This window comes from Tetrao urogallus, assembly GCF_951394365.1.
Source record: "Tetrao urogallus genome assembly, chromosome: 11".
In the NCBI taxonomy this organism is placed as follows: Eukaryota; Metazoa; Chordata; class Aves; order Galliformes; family Phasianidae; genus Tetrao; species Tetrao urogallus.
The window spans coordinates 16,445,356-16,465,406 of NC_136824.1; the positions used below are offsets into that span (position 1 = coordinate 16,445,356).

Genomic DNA, 20,051 nt, shown 5'->3' on the forward strand with positions numbered 1-20,051 from the left:
TGAGTTTAATTATTTTTATAATTTCTTGGCAGGTTTTCTTGCATCCTCACAATGAAGGTGGCACGGTGCCATGTGCTGTTATCCTGGTCCTCGTGGGGACTTGCTGCTCCTGGTGCAGAGTGACTTCCTTTTAGCCCACCAGCATCCCAGATAATGTCCAATATAATGTTGTCTGTCTACACAGAGAGAACAACTTGTGCCTTGTTGAATTTAGGGGGAGAAGAATCAGTCTTTGTTTATAACTTCACTTTTGCAAAGTGGTTGTTAAAAGTACACAGCTGATACCTCATGGATACCACACATCTGTGTTGCAGCTTTCTGCAGTGATAAATGCTTAACTGTGAAGCTTACATGTTTAGCAACGAACAGTGGATTTAAAGTTGAAGGCTAGTTGTTAAATGAGATTTAACTCATTGATCTTGCTATAAAATTAATAAAAATGCTATTTTACTTGAACCCAGAAAGCTTCGTAATAGTAAAAGAACACTATTTTCTACCAGTGCCTTAGCTGCAGTTAAGAAGCTTTGTTGTTGTTGTTGTTGTTGTTGTTTTTTAAGCTCTTATATTTAATGAGCTTTTTTAGCAATGCAAATTTGCTTGCCTGAAATAAATCCTTCAGATCTGATTTACGCACATGAGATACGATCCATATAGAACTTCTTCTAACCTAATGCAGCCGGAGCAACTTTTGGAATGAGCTTAGTTGTGCAAGGTGTGCCATAGCACTACACTGTTCATAGTGGATGAAATGTAACAGTAAGATGTTATGATCCTCGTGTTGGCAGCTTTTAGTAGAAAAGTCCTGGGCTTTGCCTGCCAGCTGGAACCAAGCAGTTAGAAGCTGACATTAGGCTGATAGTAGCTGCTCACGTGCAACTTTTCCTTACAGTAAGCATATATTTCTTGGTTGTGTGGGCTGAGGTTCTTCACATGTCAAATTCAGGAGGTGTTCTGTAAGCACCTACTGCTAGGCTGAATAAACCTTGTTCTTCTGCACTCGATGCAATTTGCCATCACCTTCAGCAGAAGCATATTTCTCACTTTCAAAAACGCACAGTGAGACTCGGGAGTCCTTATCTTATGAAATTTGAGGAGATAATTTTAATTACCTTCTAATAATTAAATTACTAAATTCAGAAAACTAAATCAGCAAAACGATCTACAATATAATTGGATTTGTTGTATGTACTCTAAAATCAGTCAAGATTTCATGATTAAATAGGAAGTAGCATGCTAAAAAGCAGCAGCAATGGCAGGATCTCTCACATCATTCTTATACACGCCACAAATAAGAGCAGGATATCAAGATAAATAAGACAAATGCCCTTTTAAATATCTTGTTTGTGTTCATGTGCTTTTCCTAAATTGCCCAAAGACTGAAACACTGATCTAGCAGTAAAGAGTCACATACCTTGCTCAGTGTCTTCAAGTTTGAATACTTGTGGGAAAGTCTTTGCTAAACAAACCATAAAACTGGAGTTTAGAATTAACTATAGAATCAGTTAAAAGACCCAGACTCAGTAAGCAGCCAGCATGAAGTAAGTGTGGGAAGGAATTTAGCCCTCAGCGATGTTCGCTGATCAGATCTCCCTGGAAAAGGAGAACAAAGGCTCCAGTAGAAGTTTGGGCTGGTACATTTGTAGAACACTCTGAGCTTATCGTTAGCCAAGAGCAAGGGAATCCACTCCAAGAGAGCGCGTCATGTTCCACTAGTGCAGAATCAGTCAGTGCTATGAACGAAGCGGGGCATCTGAGACAGAGCACAGCATCATAGTTTGGAAATAGCTTCTTCCTTCTGGTGCCTGCCTTGGGTGAAGGTGACCTCTCGGTTCTCTTCTTTTTTGCAGCTGAAACAGGACAACTACATTAAATATTTGTAATTGCAACAAGGGAGAAGCACTATGAGTTATTTTAAAAGTGCCATTACTCAAGCATGAAGTTATTTTTCTCTGAACTGGTGCAAATGCCAGAGTAACTCATTGTTACATAGGTTTCAGGAGAATACATCCTGTGTGCTAAAGTCAATGCCAATCACAAAGTTATTGCAGGACGAGGGGAAATGGTTTTAAGTTGAGGGAGGGGAGATTTAGATTGGATGTCAGGGGGAAGTTCTTTATAGAGAGAAGGGTGAGGTGCTGGAACAGCTGCCCAGAGAGGCTGTGATGCCCCGTCCATCCCTGGAGGTGTTCAAGGCCAGGTTGGATGGAGCCCTGGGCAGCCTGGGCTGGTATTAAATGGGGAGGTTGGTGGCCCTGCGTGTGGCAGGGGGTTGGAGCTTCGTGATCCTTGAGGTCCCTTCCAGCCCTGGCCATTCTGTGGTTCTGTGATACGAGCAGGCTGTAGAAAAATTTGTCACATCAGTCTTTTTTCCCAGAATTTGGCCTTTTTTCCCTAAATGGCCTCTTGTGAGTGCAGATTTTTTCCCCTTGGATAGTGTGACCTTTGGGAGAGACTGTCTCTAAAATTATTCCCTCTTGTTTCACTTCTTGTTCTTGCATGAAAAAAGGCAATTGGAGAGGCGGAAAAACTGCAAGTTTGTTGTCTAACCCATGTATGTGTCCTGTTTAGTTTGGAAAGGGACTCTCATTTCATAACTGTTTGTGGGAATAGCTAAACTGATGTGTTTTTGTCTTCTCACATATTTTTTCCTATTTCTTGTCTTTGTATCTCTGACAAGCGTTGCTACAGTAGTTAACTATGGCACTGTCAGTACAATGAACTGTGGTGCTATTTATCACAGAAATCAACCATTCCTCCAGTGGAAACAAATCCCTTAGGTAGATCCTTCTTAGCCACATAAACATTTTTTGCTGGCAATAAAACAGAACTACTTTGAAGTGTATGATACTGAAGAAATAACATCTACTGTGGTTAAAAGTCTCAAGGGAGGAATTAATATATCTTAAAGATCAAATGTTACCACTTTAAAAATCATCCTGGTTTTCAGACACAGAAGCATTTCTCTGTATTAGAGAAAAAAAAGTTGGTTTGACTTGTTTTCCTGTGCTATGACAGCAGAACATCTTACCTTTTCCTCCTCAATAGGCAACAAGCTACTAGAAGGAAGATGAGAACTCCCATAATGCAGGCTATCACAACAGAAACAAGAACACCTAGAAGAAAAGGGGAATCATACAAAGCAGTTGAATTCATTTACCTGGGAGGAAAACGCTGATCTCTAATCTGTCATAACGCTTTCTTCCCACATCTGCAACTTTCCTGCCATATTGTACCCACTGCCACTTGTATCACTTTTGCAGTCATGGAAGGGATAAATTGGCACAGGTCTGTATCAGAAAGTCCCAGTCCCACAGCTGAGTCCATAGTCAGGGTGTCAAATCAGATGCCTGCTGCAGTCACAACGCCAACATGCAGCCAAAGGCACAGCAGATGTCTTTGGCTTCCTGGGCACAGGCTGCCCAGGGAAGCTGTGCGTGTCCCATTGCGGAGGCATTCAAGGCTGGGCTGAAAGGAGCCGTGGGCAGGCCTGATCTGTGGGTGGCAACAGGCCCACAGAAGGGGGTTGGAACTCGGTAATCTTTAAGGTCCCTTCCATTCCAAATCATGATGTGATTCTGTGATTTGATGCTGTAACGTATCGGCATCAGCAAAAATGAAGAGCTAAACTCGGGGAACAAAGGATGTTAGATTTGATGCCTGTTGTTTTTTCATGGCAGGACACTATTGAATGTGAGCAGCTGAAGAGTGATGTGCTTTGTCTTTGATAACATTGATTAAAGGCACCTAAAAAGGTAAGAATGAAATCCGGATTGCAGTGTGAACAACTGAATGATCTCATGTTTGTATTGAGATGTTAAGCACTATCGCTATAATCTCGCTTTTGATAAAGATATAATTTTTACAGTAAAAGTATTTTTGCTATTTTGGCTGACCCGAAGACCATGAAGGTGAGTATTATTCACATTTTCATATTTCATTCACATACTATTTTTTATGTTTTATGAAATTGTCTCTAAGTAAAGGCAAGTTTTGCTACAGTGAAAGTACATCACATGGGCAGCAAAATGTAACACCAAATAGAAAATTACAGAACAAAAGCTTGTAGTTTAAAGGAGAGAGGTAGGGAAAACTCAAACTTCGTATTTTAGATTTCTGTTTGATGAGGACATCTTAAGGAATTCAGATAGAAAGCTTTTTAACAACACTACACACCTGTTCCTGTTTAATTTGTGAGCACTGGAAGGTTTGAGTCTCCAGAGATTCCTTCCAACCCCTGCAATTCTGTGATTGCTGTAATAAATCTCAGCTGTGTGTGTGGAGCTGATTTTATTGGAACAGGTTCCTAACAGGCAAAATACATTTTAAGCATGTTTGAGTTTTGGCGAGTGATCCACTAGGATTTGAGGCGTTTTGAACTTTAGTGCTTATTCATGGTGAGCATGAGTTTAGATTTTAGTCATTGGCATCCAAACTTGGATGATCTAATACTTCAGTAATTTGAATTTGGGACACAAAGCACAGTTCAGTGGCTCCATTGTGTGGCATGGGCACTCTGATGAAGATAAGCAGCCCTCAGACTTGACACTGCAAAGGCAGAAACGTTGCTCTGAAGGAATGCTTTTAGGTTGAGGCCTGGAGTGTGCACAACAGAACTTCTTTCACAGATTTCTGTAGTTGTCCCAAGCCATGTTTCAGTGAATGGCCTCTCCTTCCCTTTTCAACAAGAGTGCTCTGTTCTTGCTTCTGGTACCTCTGGCAACCAGCAGCCAGGTGCACCTCAGCTGTGCTTTGGGGGAAAGGTTTTTTTTTTCCTTTTTTTTTTTTTTGAGTTAAAGGACTGCACCTGTGAGGGAGCTTTTATGGCTGGAGTAGGTGGAATGTGAGATTACAGGGGACCATGAATGCCTTTCTTGCAGTGGGTAGAACGCTTTTGCTGTGGTTCACTGGTGGCCAATGAGCGTCTGTAATTAAGTGTACTTAAACTGAATGGGGTTTCTATTAAATTAGCACTGAGAAATGCCTTCTGTAGCCATAGAGACCAGTTCTTGGGTGAGAACAATGGGGTGGGCAATAACCCATACAACTCAGCCCTAGCAAGTTATGCCAACGTTAAGGAAAAACTGAAAATGCTTTTATAGCAGGTGTCACCTCTGCATGGGAAGCAAACAGTGGAGCTTAGTAGAGGAAGAGCCAAACATATTTTTTGGCTTTGGCACTGCTTCACAGCAGCAATTTCAAAAATGTTAAATTTGATCCTCTAGATGGACTTAATAATGCTTATCCCATTTCTGTGAAGTGTTTAGATCCCCAGATTAAAACCATGCTGCCTGATTTTGTATTGAGTTACTGAGATCACAGATTGTAACTCATTACTTTAAGAATTGAGCGTGATTTACAGAGAGAGAGTAGACAGGTGCAGAAAATTCAGCTTAAGTCCTAGATGGAAAACAGCATTTCTCATCCCTGACTGTTGTGAATCATGTTAGCAAACCAGCACCATATGCTTGCTTACTTTCATGAATTGAGAGAAGAGAAAAAGTGGCAGTTGGATTACCTACAGTTGTGAGTTTTAGCACATGGTAGCTGCTTGTTCCAGAACTCCTGTTGTTAAAGTATTTCTGCTTAAACATGTCTTCAGTAAAGTGTGCGTGGATTTAAGTTAAGTTCCTTATTGTCCAAGCTTACTTGGTTTCCCTCTCTCCCCAAACTTTGGGAATTAAAGCTCTAGCAGTTTTGGGACATTCAGTCCTAGAGAAGTGCAAAAAAGTAGAAGTCAGTTATTTTTGAGATTCCTGTCATGTTTGTTTGCATCACGTACTGCAATTTGCTCTGCTTTGTGTATCAGAGGTAATCATGCGATGAGTAGGCCTGTCCAGAGCCAGTTAGTTGCAGGGCATGCTTCATACCCTGCATGTGACAGCAGAAGGATGTCATGGGCTTCTCTTATGTTACTGAAAAGAAAAGCTTGTGGTGAGAATTTTCTCAGTATAGATATAGGTAACTCCTGTGATTTCTGTTCTTCCATTTAGATGAGAGAAACTAGTAGGCAAAGTTGATATGACATGCTAAAATATTTTTATTAACTTGAAAGCTTACTGCACGGCTAATCTTTTTCATGTGGTCTGCTTTTTCTTTCAAAAACATTTTATTCTCAATTTCAGACTGTGTATTGGTTTGCCTAGATTGCCCTCTGTGTGTGTCAGCTTTACAACTGCTTACAAGTATTTGTTTGCAGGACAACACAGCAATTGGAGCAATGCAATTTGCACAGAAAAGATACTCAGATGCCTTACTGTGGGGCTCAGAAAAATGACTTTCTCATAAAATGACTGATTTTTTTTCACCTGTAACACTGGATCATACAATATACAGTGTTACAAGTTATTTTTAGTTATCAAATTTGAGTTTCTCTTGAGGACCTTTTCCAATTCTCTTTAATTACCCCAGAACAGTCTCCCTGAAATGCAAAGCTGTGATTCCTTCTCAACTTGTTGTCTGCACAAAAGTAGGCCTGATATTACTGGGAACCAGAGATGTAACTGAGGAGAGAAGGCCAGCTCAGTTAAGCTGGCTGAAAGCATTCAGCTGTAGGGAGCTATTTAGTGTCTGGAGTGACAGCAGATAGCTCTGCTAAACATGGGGAGGCCGAACAGTCCGCCTCTCTTCATCTCCTTCCCTTTGATTGGGGTCAGAAGGGTTGCTTGGTGTGGCTTGTCTGATAGCTGCTGTGAGACAGAACTTTGTATGCACTCTTTGAATGCCATCACTCTTACATAGTTACCCATGCTGAAGGGGAAAAAAAAATAACAACAAAAAGAAAGCTATCTGCAGGAGAGTGGGCCTCTACTTCTGTGCTGGTACAGTGCAACAGGACTGCCACATCCATGCTTCCAGCTTACCCAAATGACTGTGTGCAATTTCTTTGCATAGAAGTGTTTGTACAGCTTACCTTCACGGAAGGAGATAAAAACAAGTCTTTCACGAAACTCCTGAACGTTTCGGAAGTTATTGACCATTTCCAGGGGTTCTGGGTCATCACTCTCTGTGCAGTACATGGCTGTTTCCAGTGCCAGCAGCTATAAAGGAAAGCACACTGTTCAGCTTCCAGAAGCAGAAAAGACGATGCTGGTGTATCGCTGACGGTGTCTGTTGGAACGTATAGGCATAGTCAAACAGAAAGGGGTACATGAAATAATACTTGGAAGTCTTACATGGCCTGTGAGCCCAAATAGAGAGTAATGTGTAAACAGTGGTGGCATCTCTGGAACCCCTACCTGTATGTGTGTTTTATATACTCAAAAAATAAAGGCTGGTTAGTAATTAGCTGACAGGAAAATTGGATGGGAGGAAATGTGGTGGTCCTTTGCAGCACAGACTAACTCCTGAGCAGTGCTATTTCATGAAGGAGCTCACCAAAGAACTCGTGCTTTGGTAAAACAATCTGGTACAGTGGATGAAATTAATAATTGACTGTCATCACAGGGAGCACATGGGAATTAAATCTCATATTAAAGGTGGTAATAACATTTTTAGTAACATTTTTTCCTTGTGTTTATAATTAGATGAATTGGTAGATAGTGATTACAAGCTTATGTAATTTGTCAGTGTCCACTTGAAAACAAAAGCTAGGTGAGAACAAAGCCTTAAGTTAGAGAAAAGTCTGGGGATTCAGGCTTGACGAATTATACATCACGAGCTTTTTAGAAACAGTGACATCTACTCAATCTATCATGTCTAAGATAGTCATGATCAGAGCACAGGGGAACTTAGAGTTTGGAGTTCAGGCACGAAGCCTTGGCAAAAACGATCTGGCAGTGACTTGTGGAAAGACTCTCAGCAGGGAGCAAGTACATGGTAAAAAGAAATGAATCTCACTTCAATGTGATTCTCCAAGCTGTTGCTATACCAATTGCTATTCAATTGGCTGCCCATCATTTTGGTCAAGTGCAGATGGGTTAACTCTACAGTGAATAGGGTATTGATTGAAGTCAGTTCTGTGACGTGCATCCCACCTGAAAGATTTTAGCAACAGTCACTTTCCAGTTCAATAAGAAAGTAAGATAAATCCAGGAAAACAAATCCAGAATCCATTTACTGCTTCTTAACAAACATCAATCAGGACAACTCGTGTTGTATTTAAACTTGCCTGCTCTTGTGAAATTTTAACGGGGTGCCGGAAGACTGTCCAGAGAACGCTGGGGTAGCAAGGAGGAGTTGTCAGGGATCCTTCATAGCGATAATACTCAGCTGGTCTGTCAGGAAGCAATTCCTGAACGTTGAAACCAGGGACATGGACCATCTGATCTAAAACAGGATTTAACACTGTTAAATGCTGCATCATTACCGTGTGCATGGTATACTAGTGCTGTGATTCTGCTCTGCAGTAAGCAGGGTGCTTCGTCTGATCTCTAGGAAAAGAAAAATATTTGTAAGTGGAGATGATCCCGGTTTGACATAGGAAACCCCAAAGTCTGCGTTTCCTATATACAGATCTTGTCATAGATACCAAATCAGAATTTTGTACAATAACCTGTAGCCATATTAACCAAACAACAGCTGGTGCAGGAAATAAGGCCCCCGTGGCTGTGTGTATCTTGCTATACACTCTCCAGAGTAATGCATTGAATATTCAAAGTGTCTCATTTTATGACTGCTTTGCCTGGGATTGCAGGACTGTTTCTGCAGCTGGTTCAGCCTGTCACAGAGTACCTATCTGGTACCTGTCTGATACTTCAGAACAGTCACTCACCCTTGTATTTCACATTCCGGAAGTGCCTGAAGATCTTTTCATATGATGGGTTGAAGGGTCCAATCTGTAATGAACAGGCTGTTAACAACTGTGTAGGTCCTTGTGCTTTTGCACACAGCAGCAAGCAGTATTTGATGAACTCTGCCCTAAGGAAACTGAGTATGCTGTCCAGATTTAAATAGAATTACTCTTTGCAACTGAAATATTACATACCAGTCCCAATAAAACTCTTAGTCTGTCTGTGGCTGTTAAAGGTGCTTTGTTACACTCAGGTCTTAACTGCAGCTTAGTCCTTTTGCACACACTTGAAAGACTGAGTTGCTCTGCCTGTTTGGCCTGCAGCACAAAGGAGGAGCAGCCATTTCCTCTGAGAACATCAATAGACAGAAGTTCTCAACTGACATGCTGCCCAGCTCATCTGCTGCTTTCTGGTCCAAGCCACATCTTTCCACCCACAGATGTTCCTCAGTCTACTGCTCCTCATAGATCACGAAGATGAAGAATGAACTGTTGGGTAATGCAGGGCCACTGGCAGGAGCAGTAACTCAACTAGCAAGCAAGACCATGTGTTTTAACTGCTACCAACAGCTTTTTGGTTTAATAATCAGTGTCTTATGAATTCTTGGGTGCTTAGCAACTCCTCTGACAGCAGACATGTTAAACTGTTGTGAAAGGTTTTCAAAGACCTAATCACCAGACTTAACAACATTCCCTTATTTGATTTTAAACATCATTATTTGGGAAAAAAAAATCATAATCCTCTGCATAATATCTTAAGTTATCTTAAGTTGCCAAAGGACAAGTTGTGTCAGTATGTTTCTGCTGGGCTGACACTGCTTCATCCTACAGTAAGCAGTTTTGAGTGAGCAGGTTTGAAATCCACAGTTGCCTGTTTGATGAGCTAGACCAGTACTTAGCTTGTAAATGAATACAAAAATTGATTTAACAATTGAAGTGATTTTACTGGAAAACATGAGGAAATACTCAGAACTCCTCTTTTCCTACCATGGGTACCTGTTTGCATAGTGCTGATGGGATTGGCCTAAATGTTACTTTAAAGCTCACTAATGACTTAATTATTGAAAGAATGTTAAAAACAAAAACAAGAAAACAAACAGCACCCCCAGTCTTGTGTCCTACCTCAAGAAGAATAGCCAAAACTGCCAGTCCGTTTGCTTTGTCCATTGCTGCTGTTATATCTGGATATTTCTCAGAGTTATAATGTACAATATGCACCTGCAGAGAAGGAGATATGTTTTCATGATAATGCTGTGGGCATGGTAATGTTTTTATTTAGCAACTGAAAAAGATGAGTGCAGCCATCTCAGGCTAACAGTAGTAGAACAGCATTCTTCAGTGCTTTCTGGGCATAGTGGTGAGATCCTTTCTGGAGAAAAGCAAAAGGTTTGAAATACCCCTTCCCAGCTTCTCTCTGGCTGTTATCCCTCCTGTCTATGTGACTGGGGAGCAAGAAGAATGATTGTTTCATCTTCAAGGCATCTTGTTTGTAATACTAGCATTGGTAAATGTTTCTGAAAAAAACAGTATTTCATTTGATCGTTTTGCAGCAAATATCCAATTGGTACTGCTTTCCAAAATCTATTCCCAAATCCATAATTCAGGATTGGGAAAGATAATAAGTAGTTCTTCAATGGAGCAAAAAGTGCGAATAAAGATAGAAGAAGAGCATTTGAAGACATTGTTCAAACCCAGCCAAGCAGTCTTATGCAGCTAAAAGATTACAGAGAAACCAAGCAATCTTCTTGGAGTTACTTAAGAGACCCAGTGCCAGCCCTGAGTTTAGAATATAACTCCCTGACTTGTAGTACTTTGGAGCCCACCCTGTTTGTGGTTCAAAAGCATATTTTAATTATACACTCAGATCATAAATACTTGGATTAGAACCTTGCAGCCTTTTCAGTCATACACCAAAGTAAAGATCCCATTTGAGATTGTGTCCGGCCTCCTTTATCTCGCTCATTGATTTGAGCATGTCTTACCTCTGCTGCAAAGTGCTTCCCGCTGACTGTGTGCTCTGAGCCTTCCGACTTGTTTCTGTTTCCCCAGTGCAGGTGAAGTTGAGATGCAGTGTATTCAAAAGGGAGGTTTCTGATGTGCATGGTGGGTGACAGATGCATTTTCACTGTAAGCAGACCGAAGGCAGGTGGGGGCAAATGATACCACAGCTTTTAAGGAGGGGGCAAATAAAACTACGACCGCTAAACATAATACGCAGGGAAAGAACAAGGCAGAATAGCTACACTTTTAACTTGGAATCCATCCCAGTCTGTCGATAGGAGCTAAACACTTATTTGTCATTAACTCTTCCTAAGCGATTCAGAAGAATTTAGAATATTCCTTTTTCTGCTTTCTTTAACTAAATGAACTGAATGTGGGAATTATTGCTAATTATTGCTCTGTCCTCCTTGAAGAATGCAAAATTATCTCCTCTGTCTGTTAATCTTCTCTAAGCAGCCTGTGTCAACACCAAGTAAACCACTGATCTCTGCCTCCCTCCCCCTTCCTCAGTCAAACCCAGAGTGCTGCTGTCAAGCAGCAAGATACCTGTTGACCTAAAGTGTTAGTATTTCCTCTTTCAGCATGATGGAATGAGTCTTTTTGTATATTTGCTAATGCTGCTCAGCATGGAGAACAGGCTAGCTTATATTTTGTGTATAAATTACAGTAGAAAGGGAATTGAGATGTTCTCTATTGTCATTGATTACTGAGAAATTGGGTACTTCATTGAACAATGATTTGTATAAAGAAAATATCATCTGCTTTGCAATTTAACTTTACTGGCTTCTAGTGAGAATATAATTTGTTTCTGACGTGTCCCAGATTTGCTGGGAAAGCAAGGCTCAAAACTCATGAAGGAGCAGCTGCAAACATTTTCTGTTAGCTAAAAAGCATTTCTTGAGGTCTGCTGTTCTGTCTAGCTGAAGTAGGTAATTGCATCTGGCTTAACTGGCAGTGAAGTGCCTTAGCTGTGTGTAGGACTGTCACATCAGTCACTCCTAAGTACCCTACTGATTTCTTCTCTAGCCATGAGAGAAGATAACAGCAGATGTTGTAATGATCACTCTAAAAAAGAGTTGATTTTCCATTGAACCAACTGAGAGATTGGTCTTTACCTGAAGAATGTGTTTGTGATGCTGTACACAGCAGCTTTACCTCACTGAAAGCATGAGGAAAAAATGAGAAGTGCATTGCGAGCACATTTTAGCAGAGCATGCCAGAGAAGAGCAGAGGCAAAGGCTGCAGAGGTTCTTTTGATGCTTGTAGGATACAAGAATTGCCTTATACGTGTCCTTATTTACATGTCCTCAAGTGTCTCATGAAGGGAAAAAATGATGGGACAAACTTAACTGTCACTGTACGTAGTGTTGATACGGTAGATATTGCAGATCTTTATGTGACTGCATCCTGTCTGCTTTTTACTTTGTGTGCTGATGCTTTTAATACAGCCAGGCAGGGCATGTTTGTAAGCTGTTTCTAATTATTTTTCTGTTCTTTTATCTATTTGTCTTATCCTGCGCTATAGGAGGTTTCTACCTCAAGTCAAAGGAACAGAACACTTTCCTTTGTTCTTTTTCCTCCATGTAACTCAACTGAGCTGCTTTGATTAGAATATCAGAGATAACTGCACTCATATTTTATCAATTTCTCTCTTTCTAATATAATCACCAAGTCTATTTCAGAGCACTTCAGCCAAAGTAGGAAGAAAAGCTTTCAAAGGCAGGGAATTGTTTTTGACATGCCTATTATTTATTGAAGAAAACCACAGTTTTTCAGTTCTGCTTGCAGCAAATCCATCTGTGCTTTGTACAATCCCAAGTTTCCCTACTGTGTTCTCTAGATATGCATATGCTGATGAAGAGGCATCATAGCTTAACTTCAAATGATAATCAAAGTAATTTGCCCATAAAATACAAGATTACAAACTCCAGCAACTTTCCTACATAATTGTTTGCTGTCATTGAGCTCCCTTACCTGAGTGCCCATTATTAGTCAGTGTGAACTGGTCAGTGGAAGACACATTATAGCCTATGAATTCTAAAGGTGAGAGATTAGAATCATATTGGAGAATATCTTTGTGAAAATCTATTGGTGATTGAAATACTCCTCCACAAAATGGATATTTCTTCGGCCAGGTGTTCTCTCCATCAGGACCTACATAAATTGACAAAATTGACATTTGTCAGCCTTAACTCTGTCCAAGTAGCACATGCCTTTCCCTCCCCCAGACTGATTCAACTACCATTCAGAAGTTGGAAGAGGACCCTTTGCTGAATTTTGAAGACTTTTTTTTTTTAATTCAGCTTTTCTCAATTCTTGTTTCCAGGATGCCACTTAATTGAAAAGGGCCTTATTACCATAGTAAGATGCATTTGCTGGCGGAGGCAGTGCCAGCATAAATCTCACATAGAGACTGTTCACCGTCCCTTGATTTTGGACAGCCTTGGCGGCCGTTTTATCTCACCCTGCTGGGGGCAGCTCAGTGGATTAGGCCTATGGTAACAGCACCGCAGCCGAACGCAGTGCTTCTGATCCTCTAATGGTGGTGTTGCGTCTCCTTGAAGTCCTCACGCACAAGTGAAACTGTATCTATGCCAGCAATATTTACTGATGTGAATTACTTTTCCCTATAAAACTTACAGGCGTGTGCATGTTAATGTGGCTATTCCTGCATTCTGAAGAGAATTTCTGACGGAAGTGACTTCATGTTGACAGAGGAAAGCTTCCATATTTTCCAGCAAACAGAAAGCCAGATCCCTGTAAACCTCTCCTTATCATACAAAGCATTGCGCTCCATCTCACAGTGTTACCTACATCACAGTAAAAAGCTAATTTGCAGAGGTGTTATGGTAATTTGACCTGTAATAACTTGATCAAACTCTTGCAGAATTTTTTCCTCACAGCCTTTTGCCCTAGGCAGTCTCTAGTAAGAATAGATAACATCAAGACATTGTTAGTCTATTTAATTACGTATTAATAGCAAGCAGCTGTTCACAAGCTCTAAGCTGGGACTTTTTGGGTTTAAATACCAGAAGAAGTGCTTGAAACTTTCGTTTCTCTCTAATACTTGAAGATTCATTCTAAAGCAGGAAGATCTCTTGGGGTCACACAGACTGATCTGGTAACCCAGGCCATTGGAACTCCTTGGATCAATTATAACTTTAAAGAGGCTATATTTTGAGGGGAAAAAAAAGAAAGAAGTATTTCTTTAACTGTTGCAGATAAGAGATACTTCATTCTTGCCCAATGGATAGTTGCTCTCAGTGGAAGCTTGCTTGTCACAATGAATTTGTCTAGATTTGACTTCATTTAGATAGCAGCTGCTTTAAGTCTTTTGCTTGGAAACTGAAGAGCATGCTTGTGTTCATCTGGAAGTACTTACAGAGGGCGCTGTTTCTTGCTTCTCTTAAAGTAAATAGATTTAGTTCCTTGATTTTTTTTTCTTTTCCAAGCCCAAAATAGCACTTGTGACTTTTTTTGTCATCTCACTAGGATGTTACAGCAGATGGCCCTTAAAGGATGACAGTGCTTGTGGGACTGGCACATTGGCTGACCAACAGAAGAAGAAAGTGGGTCTACTAGGCGCCCGTGTTACCGACAGTCTTTTGCTCTGATGATCAGTGTATATTCATGTTGCTCGAGGTTCTCACAGAAGATCCAAATTCTCTTAATCTGTAGTCAATTAAGTAGTAAAATGCACTGGGTCAGTAGCACAGGGAATGTCTGTGGTATTTTGCAGTCACGCAGAGCACTCTGCCCCTGTTTTCAGCCAGCTGGAAGCTGTACAGCTGCAGTTAGCCCAGGGCTGAGTCAATAGTGAAGGCTGAGAGTCTAGGCTACGTGCCACAGCAACATGACCACATGGTTTCCATTTTGCTCAGAGCGCAGTCTGAGCTCAGTCTACCTTCACACAGCCAGTACGTGTAGATCTTTTGCGTGTGTGTGCAGTGGGAAGCCTCTGAGTTAGAGGAATTGCAGAATCCAAAGTGAAGCACAGATCTCCAGTTCTATCCATTGGCACCTGAATTTCTCCTCCACCCTCAAACTTGTACCTTGACCCTCAATCTTGAGATCAGCCTGCACTGACTACAGTGGCCTGACTTCCTTTGTTTTACTGTTGACTTGATTTTACTGGGAAGCATTGCAAGCTTTTACAGGGGTAAAGTTAAAAACGATGGAAGGTGAAGGCTGCCATAATGACTCAGTAGGAGATTATGGTGGATAATTTCTGGCTTTGACTGCAGTCTTTCCAATTGCCATTCTTCTCTGTGCAGATCAACATTCCTTTTTTCTGGAAAAGAAACTTTCTGTGCATTTCAATTGCTATTTTGATTTTTTTGAAGTTGCCGATACACGTTTTCTAAATAGATTAAAAGAAACAGCAGTTGAAGGAAAAAATAGCTATGTTAGAAACAGGATTGCAGTGTCAAAGCACTCAACTGGAAGGCGTGAGGCTGTGTACTGTGTCAGGAACACAGTCTGAATAATACACTGGTACCAGAATTCCCCCAAATTCCTGCAGAAGTAAATAAATTGAACATGTGTGGCCCTGGGAAGAAGGGCAGAACTTCTCCTTTGCTGGTAGTAAAAGAAGCGTTGTTTTCCTTACTAACCAGCACAGTTAGGCTCATCTGCTTCCTGCTGGCAAGGTGAAAAACCCAAGCTTCTTTTATTTAAAGTATGGTGAACAATTTTTGCTGAAGGAGAATATGAAGTCTGTATACATATGCTGATAGTTACGGTAATACCTGAAGACATGTCAGCTGGCAATTCTCTCTCACACACTGTGGTGATCTGGAGCGCAGGCAAAGCGAGCAGTTGTCAGCAGCAAGTTAAATCACAGAGATTCCTGGAGTTGTTGGCTGCTCCACGGGTTTATGAAGAAGCATTTTTTGCTGAAATTCTCAGTACAGGCTGCTTCTCTGTGAGCATGTGGTGTGTGAAACACAGCTCTGAATGGGGAAATTCTGGCCAGAGGATTTGTTCACTTAAAATAAGATTTCTAGTTAATTCTAGTCTCTAGTTAATTAATGCACAAATTAGTTAGTACTTACCAATATAGGACCATTTTGACCCTGTTTAAAAACAAACAAAATATTAGTATGAATCTTTGAAATTGAGCTTACACTGTAAATTAAAGAAAGAAATCGCCCCTTGAATCCATGTACTGAAACTCACTTTCATCTGACTTTCTAGGTCCAGATGTTGAGCAAAACAAAGAAGTTTTCAAAGGTTATGAGCCCTTCCCAACCACATTATGACTAGGGTTATTCAGAGATTTTGCCTAGGACTTTCTTGTGGTTGCTTAAATTCTGGGGCCAAACTTTTTTCTTCTCTCTCTCTCCCTTTTTTTTTTTTAATAGCCACAGACTGTATGTAGGCATCCCCGATTTCTTCTGGTGAGACAAATAAGGAGTGTAGGCAGGATGAATTTGTCATCAAAATCCCCGTGCCTAATTGAGCTGTTTGAAACGCATCAGGGGACTGCCTGTTGCTGCCATGAGAAATGAGAGGCAGTCCTTTCTGCACAGGCTCTCTGGGATTTGCCAGCTGAACCATACAGAAAATACACGGGCTTTGGAAAAAGAGGATGTGATAAAGGAACCAACATAACTCAGAAAATCCCAGGGGGTTGAGTGGGTGCTAAAATAATCAATGTTCATCCGTTGCTTAAGGAACAGAATGTGGAACAGTGCCTTTGCATGCCTTTTGAAATGCCTTTATTTAAATACTCTTTTTTTTTTTTTTCCCCCCCAGTCTACTTAGAGTCATTCAACTTGCTGTGTAATTACTGGCACTTGTCCTGGCAGACCTGAGCAATTGTGGTTATCAGGCTTAGGAGGCAGTTCTGGGTGGCGAGTCCTGCAAACACTCCATGTGCTTGTGTATGCATGTGTGCAGCAGGTATTTATCCTTAGGTGCACGCATTTGCTCAGAACCTGATTCACGTCTTTGTTTTTTGTAGTCTGCAGTGTACTCACAGCTCTTAGCCAAAAACTGTTGTGTGAAATGTTTGGGATTAATTTGTGGGGATGTGCAAAACAGCTGCTCTTTGCTCTTACATACTGATACATGCTGGAAACACTAAGCTCTGTGGTTCCAGCACATCAGGACCAGTGAGCCTTGCTCTGTTATAGTGGAGTTTTCAAAACGAGATGTGTGTAATCACCCTGGCTGGATTCCCCAGGTTCCTTCTGCAGGAGAGTACATGCACTGTCTTCAATTGCTACATGAGAAACCTGATACGCTCCTCCCCTCCTGTTTGCTGGGATTGTCCCTCACTGAGGTTTTTGGGGCTGCTTGTGTCCTGTGGTCAGCATGCTCTGTAGGTACCGCTTGCATACAGATAGTTACCAACTGTCAATGTGCTTTAGAAATACCCGCATCCTCATTTGAGCAGCGTTTGAAGAAGCATTGGCTTAACTGAAATAGCTGATCTCCACACCTGCTCCTACTTCATGTTAATATATGCATGAGGTATCAAAACCGTAAATATATGCATGTATACTTATAATATAGAACAACCTTAAGACAAGAAATTTCAAAGACTTTCAGCAATTTGGGCTTTTATTTCAAGTAAAAATAAATAAAAACTTTAAGTCTTTTACCAAGTGAAATTTTCCTTAGCCTGTGAGCATCTTTGATGCTCTGTGATTCACTACCCTTGTGCCTTTACTGATAAGCACAATTATAGCTAGGGCTATGAGGGAGATGAGCAGACAACAGATGGCAGAATCTTCTTGATTTTGTCTGAAAGAACATGTCAGAGCTACAGAATTGATTTATTGTCATCCTGATATTGTGAGCAAGATTGGTGTTACGTTTACTCTGCTTGATAATGAAATTAGAATGAAGCAGACTGTTACACAGTCTCCTGAATTTGGACAGAAGTCTGATTCACACCTAGAAGGGTACTACCAGCAGCCCCAGTGAGGGCTTTCCTGCCTCTGTGCTTGTCCTGCAGTGAGTGCTGATGAATAACACAGCTTCATGCCTGCATATGCCAGAGAAGTTTCCTAGAGCCTAAAGTGTATCTAGGTTTTTTGTCAATATCCAGGGAATAAGCATGTTTCCAGTAACACTTCTGAACTGGTAAACTGGGAGGGGAAAGTTGTGACAATCTGCATCTTATTTGAGTCTCTGACTTGGGAAGATGTCAAAAACAGGCAGGTGCTGTAGCTCATACCATTTGTTGGCACCAGCTGTCTCTTTCCAAGCTAGGAGTTCCCCAGATTTCCCTGCAGGATGCATTGTCAGACATACCTTTTGAATTCATCTTTTCACTTTCAGGCCTTCAATGTTGTCATTCTACAGAGCACTGAGCTCTAAAAGCCTATGCTTCTCAGGTGGGACATTCTGCCATTTAGCAATTTTTTCAGAGGAAATATGCCTGAAATAACAGGCTGAGCTGAAAAGTTTGGAATTCCACCCTGTGGAGCTCATGCTGAAAACCTGGCAAGATACTCATCCTGGTGGGGCTGCACAAGAAGCAGACTGCTCTGGATTACGTGCAAACCTTCAGGTTTTTCCTTCCATGAATATTCATGCTCTCACATTACTCTATACTATGATTCTCCCCCCTATCCTATAATCATGCTATGTGGATTATAATAAGCTTGAATGGATGAAAATTAACTCCTAAAAAGAAAGTGAGGAGTGCTGATCTCCTGAAACAGGTCCCATGTAAATATAAGGCAGTGAGGTTTATTACAGGGGAAATGGGGCGCTTCACAGGGCTTACATTCTTTTTGTTTGGTTTAAAAATAAAAAGAGCAGAGGGAAAGATGTTATGGTTCCAAAGAAAGGTGTTACTAACACCGAAGAAGGCCAGTCTCACAAAGCAAGGCATGCTGAGCACGCAAGTGCTCTGTAACGTGAACTACACCAGAGCACAGATTTCTGTTTTCTTTCTAAATCAGAATGTCTATTTTGAGAACTTGAAATAAGGACACTGATTCCAAACGATCGCAGATTGCAACAATACACAGTGCTGAGCATGCTACTGAAATATTAGTTAAAACAAACCAAACAGACAAAACAACTAAGAGCAGTGTTAGTTTTCTCTATACATGAGCTACCCAGCAATAAGAGCAACAATAAAATAGCCAAAAGACTTTACCATTCAGTGACGCTGGTACCGAGAGTTGTATCTTTAGGAAGAAAATGAGCACAGTAGTGACCGTGGCTCTATTGCAGCTCTTGACTGACATCTCAAGGAAAGACTTGTAATATACCAGCAGTTCACACGTTTCTCTGTACTCTGAAGAAACTCCCTTGTAGGTGTCTGGCAAACTGCAAATGGCACGCGTGCAGACCTTCTGCTAATGAATTATTGCTCTTCTGTTTCCTTGTCTCTCTCCCTCCTTTCAGGTCTGCTTTTTATAAAGCTCCTCGGACTCATCCCAAAACAAGTGATGTAATCAGACCTGCCTCTAGGTCACAGCACCCTCAGAAAGCTGATCCTTTCCTTGGTTACCACAGTTTTACAGAACTTCTGAGGGGATCGACTGCAGTACTTATAAAGCAAATTAAGGTGTGGAACTTAAGAAATTATGTAGCAGAGAGAGCTTATAGAATGTGTCCTTTGCTTTTGTGAACCAGACCACAGCAGAGTTTTTCTAGCCTATTTCAGAGCGGCTCTCTAAACTCCCATTTTTGGATTAGTGTGATTTTAGCATAAAGGGCCACTGTGAGAACTGGAGGGAGGGGAAGCCAGGGGAGGGGAGAGAAGTGAGGCTGTGTGGGGCACTGTTCATACTTCTGAGGGACCATGGGCACTTCCAGGAAAAAATGCCCTTCTTGTCTGGAAGAATTTTTCTTTAAGCTGAAAGCTCTTGGAACTGAGAGAATACAAGAAGCAGAGAGGAATGAACATTCATGAAGCAACTGCCCCAGATGCAGAGGCTATGTTCAGGACGTGTGGGAAGGGGTAGAGAGGAGCACAGAGTGTAGATGGTGTCCTCTTCTGAAGGTGATTGAGGAGTAAACTCTTAAACTGAATACTTCATGGATAGCTGAGGAGAAGGAGGTGGGATTGGAAAGACTATCAGTTGTTCCAGTTATGTACATTATTATTGATAACTGTTATTAACTACTTACTATGTCTTAGTAACAACCATGTAGCACATATTACTTTTGAGCATCTTTATTTATCAAATGCTGTTTAATTTTTTCGTGTTATTAGTCTTATTTTTTTCCTAACATAATGCATGAGGCTGATAAAGGCAAAGGAAAGTTGGCTGCAGCATAGCTCACTTCTATCTAGATCCTAGGTAGGGATGTGCTATAAAGCACAGTTCTGGCATACTGGTGCTATTTATCT

The 20,051-nt window shown here is 41.1% G+C and overlaps 1 protein-coding gene across 1 annotated transcript; it reads right to left on the minus strand.

The window, feature by feature from the left end:
• Window positions 1-1,768: 1,768 nt before the first annotated feature.
• CA12 (carbonic anhydrase 12) lies at window positions 1,769-18,939 on the minus strand (the record flags this gene model as incomplete). Its single annotated transcript, XM_079540968.1, has 10 exons — window positions 1,769-1,847; window positions 3,029-3,113; window positions 6,911-7,037; window positions 8,108-8,265; window positions 8,711-8,774; window positions 9,851-9,946; window positions 10,711-10,853; window positions 12,704-12,883; window positions 15,784-15,804; window positions 18,849-18,939. The coding sequence occupies 10 exons, from the start codon at window positions 18,937-18,939 to the stop codon at window positions 1,769-1,771; spliced, it is 1,044 nt and encodes a 347-aa protein (XP_079397094.1).
• Window positions 18,940-20,051: the final 1,112 nt, after the last annotated feature.